Raw genomic sequence first — 7,713 nt, forward strand, 5'->3', positions numbered from 1 at the left:
CCTGGGTGACGCCCAGGGATTACTCCTGGCTATGTGCTCAGAAATCGCTCCTGGCTTGGGGGACCATATGGGACGCGGTCCTTCCTAGGTCAGCGCGTGCAAGGCCGATGCCCTACCTCTTGTGCCACCGCTCCGGCCCCTAGAGATGAGAATCTTTACAGCCAGACTCCAGACTGTGCAGGGGATTAGCAGGGATAGCAGGGAATGCCAGGAGGAAGGCGAACAGTGCAGGCAGAGATGCCACCAACCCAAGTTTCCACACATGAGTGGAGAAGCTGAAGGAGAAGAGGGACCACGCCATCCAGAAGCAGGTATTCAGTACTGGCTGTGCCAAGCCCGTGCCAGCTCTTCCATTATTATCCCCTTTATAATGGGAGAAAAATGTTGCCAAGACCACGTAAGGATCTATGGTTAAGAGTTCAAGACAGCGAGGTCAGGATCAGGACCGCTGACCCAGTCTTGTACTCCCTGGATGTTTGCATAAACCAGGCACTTTGCTCCTGGTGGCTTCCAGGACTGCGAAACAAAACGGAAGTTTGCAGAGAGAGGAAACCCAACATCAGAGACAGCTGAGGAACGCTGGATCAGTTAGGGCGCAGGCCCGTCACATACACACCCCGGGGGGCTCCACGGCTGCTTGGGATCACCCAGAGACCCAGATGCGCATCCCATCCCTTTGAGCCAACTCTCCATTGTCGGCCCAAATAGAGGGACCCCTATTGCAGCTCTGGCGCGCCTAGTCCTGAGCTCTCACCTTCACCCCCGTAGTTGCCAACCCGCCCCCCAAATCTGGGCAGATCCGTTGTATCAGCATCCAGGTGAGAGAGCTGGACAGGCCTCGGCCTCTCCATTCCAACCTGAGGGAGCCCCGGAAAATCCCAGGCACTGTGGCCATGCCTCCCCGCGCCTGGGAGTTCGTTTGGGACGAAACGGCGGGTGCTGGAACTGGGGAGGCCGACGGAGCCGGGATCTCAGCTGGGGAGTCACCCGGCTCTGTACACCCCGGAGCGTCTCACTGGGCTGACGCCCCGTTAGCCGCGACCACGGTGCCCTTCTGCCCTCAAGTGAAGCCGGAGGATGCGCCCGGTGTGTGTCCCGCCGGGTGTGGATCCCGCTCGCTCAGGTCTTGGGGAGCTCACTGGGCAGAGGCGCCCCGCAGTCGGCCGAGGTGTTCGTAGAAAGGAGACTCGGCCTCCGTCTTCATCCTCCGCGCGCCTTCGAGAGATTCCGTGACTGTGGGCATCGGTCTCCGCCGGCTTCGGAGCTGGGTTCACTCTTTCAAGGCGGGGCTGCCCGATGGCTACGCCTCGCCTCTGGCCCACCCGGGTCCCGCGTTGTGGCTGTGGCCCCGGACGCGCGCCACTGCGGGGTTTCCATCTCCCGGTGCGTAATGCGCCCCGACCTAGCCCGCACCTCGATTCCTCATTTCTGGCAACCCCCAATCCCTTCGGATACAGGAGGAAAGTCTTAGGGAAAACCACTGGCTCGCGAGGGGACCATCCTCACCCCTAGTGGCCTTCGGACCCCCCTCCCCCCGCGCTCCTTCAAGGCCGAGGCCCCGACTTAGTGCGCGTTCCGCGCGCGCAAACCTTTTTGCATCTTTCCAAGTCCTTCCGTTCATCTGCGCTGGTTGCCGCTCGCCCTCTCCTACCCAGGCAGGACTCCCCAATTTTGCTCATTGTTCTTCCATTCCCCACCTAGGCGGGGTGTTAGTGGGGGGGGGGCGGGAAGCAGGAAGACCGTGGCTGGGTGGAAACTCAGAACCCCAATCACCGCCCTCTGGCCCCTGTGCGCCCCGGCGGCATCTCAGTGCAGGGGGTCGGCCCCACCTCTCGCGTCCCCCCTACTTTGCACTCGAGGGCTGGGGGCGGGTGTGACTCTGTCAGTGAAGTGAGTGGGGGGTTGGAGAGATTCTGGGCGGATCAATTCGACACCCACTCACTCACCCCGCGTTTCCAAAAAACGAGCAGTAGTTGGGGGCCAGAGCGGTGGCGCAAAGCGGTAAGGCGTCTGCTTTGCGGGTGCTAACCTAGGACGGATAGCGGTTCGATCCCTCTGCGTCCCATAGGTCCCCTCCAAGCCAAGCCAGGAGCAATTTCTTAGAGCATAGCCAAGGAGTAACCTCTGAGCGTCACCGGGTGTAGCTCATAAAAATAAAACACAGGGGCTGGAGAGATGACATGGAAATACGGCATTTGCCTTGCATGCAGAAGGACGGTGGTTCTAATCCCGGCGTCCCATATGGTCCCCCCAAGCCAGGAGCGATTTCTGAGCGCATACCCAAGGAGTAACCCCTGAGCGTCACCAGGTGTGGCCCCCCAAAATACAAAGAAACAAACAAACAAAAAAAAAGGGAGCAGCTGGCTGGGGTAGGGCAGAGGGAAGACAGAGGGGGTTGCCTTGGCTAGAAAAAGTGAGACCGGGGACCCTCACTTATCGAGAAAGCGGGTAGAGTGGGATGGATGGGGATGTGGGGGGCGGAGGCTGCGCCCCCAGAAGCCACTCGAGGCTGGAGTTTGGGGGCGAGGCGCGCGCACCAGGCCGAGCATTCAGCAGGGGGCGCTGCGCCCGGCTCTGGGCGGGCAGGGGTGGAGTGGGAGGAGAGGGGGGGCCTCGGCCGCCGCGCACACGTCCCCCCATTATTAAACACTATGTTCAAAAGGCGCCGGGGGACTTCCCGGAGCCACGGAGCCCGCGCCGCCCGCCCGCCCATGGACCTGAGCGCGGCCGCCGCGCTGTGCCTCTGGCTGCTGAGCGCCTGCCGGCCCCGCGACGGGCTCGAGGCGGCCGCCGTGCTGCGAGCGGCGGGGGCAGGGCCGGCCCAGAGTCCGGGGGGCGCTCGGACCCTCGCCCCGGCAGCCGGAGATACCGCTATCCCGGCCCTCGCCGCGGCGGCGGTGCCCGGGGTCCGCGCTGCGCGTCGCGCCGCCGGCATGGGCTTCAGGAACGGCTCGATCGTGCCACACCAGTTCATGCTGTCGCTTTACCGTAGCCTGGCCGGGAAGGGGGCTCCAACCTCGGGTCCCGGCCACCACGGCCGCGCAGATACCATCACCGGCTTTGCGGATCAGGCGACTCCAGGTAGGTACTCAACGCATAGTGCTCCTTGGAGAAGCGCGTCCAGGGCTGAGGCTTCCACCTAGGGGGGGTGCAATCCCTCGCAGCCGAGACCCCCCCAATCCCGACCCCGTTGTGCTCGCATAGTAGCGGGAGCCCTTGATGCACTCGCGGCCCGGCTGGCGGGCGTCCTGGAGGAGGTGGGCTGAGTCCCAGATGCAGAGAAAACCCAGGGGTCTTGGTGCCCGTCGAGGGGGGTTCCCGCCGCAGAAGGTAGGAAGGAGGAAAGCCCTGCTTGGATGCAGCAAGGGGTACCCGGGACTGGGACCCCGGGAGCGCAGGAGGGACTGGACCTAGTGGGAAGGCGGCAGAAGCGGCCGCAGCAGCTCCGTGCAGGAATGCGGGGCCTCTCCCGCACACTGCGGCGCGCCCCACCTGGCTCCGCCCTGGGCCCTGGGAAGGTAGAACTTGGGTGAGGTCGGGCGGTTGCGGTATCATCTGGATTTTATTAATCTCTATTGAAGTCATTAAAGCAGACAGATAGGGGAAAAAATTTTTTTTAACTAATTTCAGGCGGAAATGCAAGTAATTTAGGCCATAATTCTATCCAGCCAGAGATCTGGCATGGAAGAAGGGGAGGGAGAGAAAAGCCGGGAAGGCCTGGAGTCTCAAGGATGCTTGAATGGATGGGCCTGTCCCCAAGACTGGCAGGGATGACGGCAGATCACCCTCCAGGGCACAGGGCACTGCCCCACAGACAGTTCCATCAGCCCACACGCCCCTGTGATGTCCCAGTTACCCCCTGCCTTAAGCCAGGCCTCAGTCCCCCTGCGCTTGCAGGATCGGGGAGAGGCCAGGGCTGCAGAGACCCCTGCTGGCCTGGGCACTGCCTCTTGCATTCGCAAGCTTCGTCCTGCCTGTCCTGCCTTTCTCAGCCTCAATACAAGCAAGCAGAAACCACACTGGGGAGTCCGCCCCGGCTTTGGGCCTCATCTTCCTACCGGTGTGGTGCAGAAGAGTGGAGCAGTGGCGGCTCTGAGAAGCCAGGGGTGGTGGTGCAGGGAACCCAGATAACAGGCTCTATCCAGACCCCAGAAAAGCATTCTCCACGGGGGAGAGGGGGAAAAGGACACCCTGGGAGAATCTACCTCCTTTTGCAACTTCCCTGCGCTGGGCCAGTTTGCAGCACCCAGATCCAGGGCGGCTGGAAGGGGAAGGCCACTTCTTCTCAGGCTGGTGAGCGAATCTTCCTTCCATGCTGTGGGAAGGGGACTCTGCCATCTTCATGAATTTGGGGCAAAACGAAACCATATGACGCGCTTCAAAGGGAGCTCCTTATCTGCTCCCCGGTGGAATTTCACCCCTCCCCCAGCTCCCCCCCCAAAATTAAAAAATGCGTAGACTAGAAACAACTTCCCGTCACCTCAGAGATCATCTTGATGGAGGGGAAGGATGGATCTGGGAGAAGGCTGCAGGCCTGAGAACCCTTCGTATTACTCTTCAACCCCCCCAGATCCCTGTGGTCACCGCTGTACCCCACAGGGCCTTTGCATGAAGGGTCCTGGATGCCTGGCACAGCCAGAAACTTCCGAAGGGAAACAGCAGCGCCCTTAGTTCGGGATCCCAGATTGCATGGGGCATCACATCCCCGTTGTCCCCAAGGCTGGATGGTCAAGGAGCCTCTGCTGCTCTGTGTCGCCTCCTTCCCTCCACCACACCCCCAGTTTAGCGACGACTTTGAGGGCCCCCATTCAGCCCGGGGACAGCAATTGTCGAGAGCCTCAGGGCGGGCAGGAGGAATAGCCGAGTTTGGTGGTGGCACAAATTTCCTTCACTCACACCTGGGACTCTGCATCTCTCTCCTGGGATCTCCGTTGAGCGATCAGGGCGCTGACCCCTTACCTCCTCCATTCACCTTAGTCCTGTGAGGTCGTGCTCCAAGCGGTCGGTTTGGCCGCTGGTCTTGGAAGAGGAGTAGGCGCTCTCCGGAGGTGCCTTCTCTTATTTCTGCCACTGCTCTGCCTGCCTGGCTTCAGACCAAGGCCCTGCAAACTACGGTTTTGGGGTGGTCGAGGGCTAAATTACCGAACGACAGAGCAGGGTCCAAATCTTGGCCTGGAACCGAAAGAAGGTTCCTGGGGGGGCCCAATGGCTCAGAACATTGGTCCAGGATGCTGATGAAAGTAAGGTGGGGTCCGACTGCTTCTCTCCTCTGGCCCCTGGCTGGAAACATTCAAACCAGCTTGGGGGCTCAAAATTGGGTAAATGTGGGCGCTGCAGGTTCCAGTAGTCTTTTTTTGGGGGGGGGGGTCTTTCCATTAGGCTATTTGCAAATGAAGAAGTGCCGGTGGAGGGTGGAGGCGTTTCTCTCTGACCACCATCCTTTATTATTATTATTATTATTATTATTATTATTATTATTATTATTATTATTATTTTGGGGGGGTTTGGGGTCACACCCAGTGGCGCTCAGGGGGCATTACTCCTGGCTCTGCGCTCAGGAATCTCCCCTGGCAGGCTGGGGAGGGGACCATACAGGCAGGGACTCGAACCACCGTCCATCCTGGATTGGCCGCATGCATGCAAAGCAAATGCCCTACCGCTATGCTCTTTCCCTCTCTCTGACTCCTAACCACCTTTCTTTCTTTCTTTCTTTCTTTCTTCTCTCTTTCCCGCCTCACCCCCGCAGAAGAGTCTGCAGCAGAGACGGGCCAGAGCTTTGTGTTCGACGTGTCCAGCCTCCCGGACGTCGACGAAGTGGTGGCCGCGGAGCTTCGAGTGCTGCGCAGGGCCCCGAACCCTGGAAGCGCCAGCTCTGCATGGTCACTGCAGCTGCTGCTACTGCTGTCCACCTGCCCGGGAGCCCCCCGCACGCCGCGCCTGCTGCATTCGCGGGCCGCAGACTCGCACCCGCAGCCGGGCGAGCGCTGGGAGGTGTTCGACGTGGCGGACGCGTTGCGGGGCCACCGGCGGGAACCGCGCACCGGCCGTGCGTTCTGCTTGCGGCTGCGTGCGGTGGCCGGTCCTGCGCGGGACCCCCTGTCTTTGCGGGGTTTGGGCTTCGGGTCTCTTGGAAGTGGCAGCAACGGGGAGGTGTCCGAGGAGCGCGCCCTGCTCGTGGTGTCCTCCCGCACGCATAGAAAGGACAGCCTATTCCGGGAGATTCGCACCCAGGCTCGCCGAGCCCTGGGAGCCGCGCTAGGCGCCGATCCATCTCCCGAATCGGACCCCGGCTTCAGGGTGCCCCCCACGATGGCCCTGAGCGGCCGCAGGCGACGACGGACGGCGGTGAATGGGGTGCGGGGGGCCCCAAGTAGCGGGAGCGCAGGCCGGGGACACGGACGACGTGGCCGGAGCCGCTGCAGCCGCAAACCGTTACATGTAGACTTCAAGGAGCTGGGCTGGGACGACTGGATCATCGCGCCGCTGGACTACGAGGCTTACCACTGCGAGGGCGTGTGCGACTTTCCTCTGCGTTCTCACCTGGAACCCACCAACCATGCCATCATCCAGACGTTGCTTAACTCAATGGCACCCGATGCGGCCCCCGCGTCCTGCTGCGTGCCCGCGCGCCTTAGCCCCATCAGCATCCTCTACATCGATGCGGCCAACAACGTGGTCTACAAGCAGTATGAGGACATGGTGGTGGAGGCGTGTGGCTGCAGGTAGCGTGTGGGCCGGGCCTGGCCAGGGAGGGGATGGCCGAGGACGAGGACGGACGCCCCCGTGGAAGAGGAGACATGGGCCCGATACAGGCTGGGTGTCCCCCGCGCGCGCGCTTTTGGCCGCTTGGTCCGTGCAGAGGAAGGGGCTGGGAGCGTCCACACTCACACCCACACTCACACACTCACTCCTGCACACTTTTGCCCTGGAAGGCACCCCCAGAGTCCTGGAAAGAGAGAACCCGCCAGGCAAGGCCTGTAGGGGAGTTTGGAGAGAAAGGTCTGAGTAGGTGATGTGACGGCTGGCCGCTGCGAGGGACTCAGAATCCGGTAGAAACGGGTTGGGGGGCTGAGGGGACTCCAGGGTGGGTGAACTGAAGTGAATTTCCCCCACCACCTCCTAGTTGTTTCCGGTTGCAAGTTGGGGTGTGCGGTGGGTGAACTTCAAGGGGGAGGACAGGCTTCCCTGATGGTCTGCACTGGGTTTGTGCCATTTACTGGGGGAAGGAATGCAGCCAAAGGGCTGTTCACTCGCGGGCGCACGCTCTTTCTTTCTCTCCCTCCCTATCTCTCTCCCTTTTAAAGCCTACAGTTGAGCATAGGCTCATTTTTAGGAAAGATTGCATCTTAGGGGTACCTGATCTCCACTAAGACCACCCAGACTTTAACAGCCACACAATCTAGCCGTCCCAATTGGGATCAATCTTGAAATACGAAGAGAGGGAGAAAGGGAGGAGATATGGTATTGGGGGTGAAATGGTAGCTCCCAGGCTGTGAAACCCTAAAAGCCAGGCCGAGAAGGCCCAGCAGTGCCCAGAGCTCAGGAACTGGCTCGCCTCTGGCTGCAGGAGAGAAGGGGCAACGCCAACAGCGTTAATAGCGCCAGCTTTTCCCCCCAAGAGTCCAGCCAGAGGTACCCCGGGAAAATGGTGGGTGGCTCTTTAAAGCAGAGGAGGCATCCTGGAGCTGCTCTCTGCAGAGCACCCCGGCCTCC

At 61.1% G+C, this 7,713-nt stretch overlaps 1 protein-coding gene across 1 annotated transcript; it reads left to right on the top strand.

The window, feature by feature from the left end:
- The first annotated feature begins 2,711 nt into the window (after positions 1-2,711).
- Positions 2,712-6,726, top strand: GDF7 (growth differentiation factor 7). The gene is made up of 2 exons (XM_049784823.1): positions 2,712-3,081; positions 5,747-6,726. The coding sequence occupies exons 1-2, from the start codon at positions 2,712-2,714 to the stop codon at positions 6,724-6,726; spliced, it is 1,350 nt and encodes a 449-aa protein (XP_049640780.1).
- Positions 6,727-7,713: the final 987 nt, after the last annotated feature.

The sequence above is a fragment of the Suncus etruscus genome, chromosome 12 (assembly GCF_024139225.1).
Source record: "Suncus etruscus isolate mSunEtr1 chromosome 12, mSunEtr1.pri.cur, whole genome shotgun sequence".
Classification (NCBI taxonomy): domain Eukaryota; kingdom Metazoa; phylum Chordata; class Mammalia; order Eulipotyphla; family Soricidae; genus Suncus; species Suncus etruscus.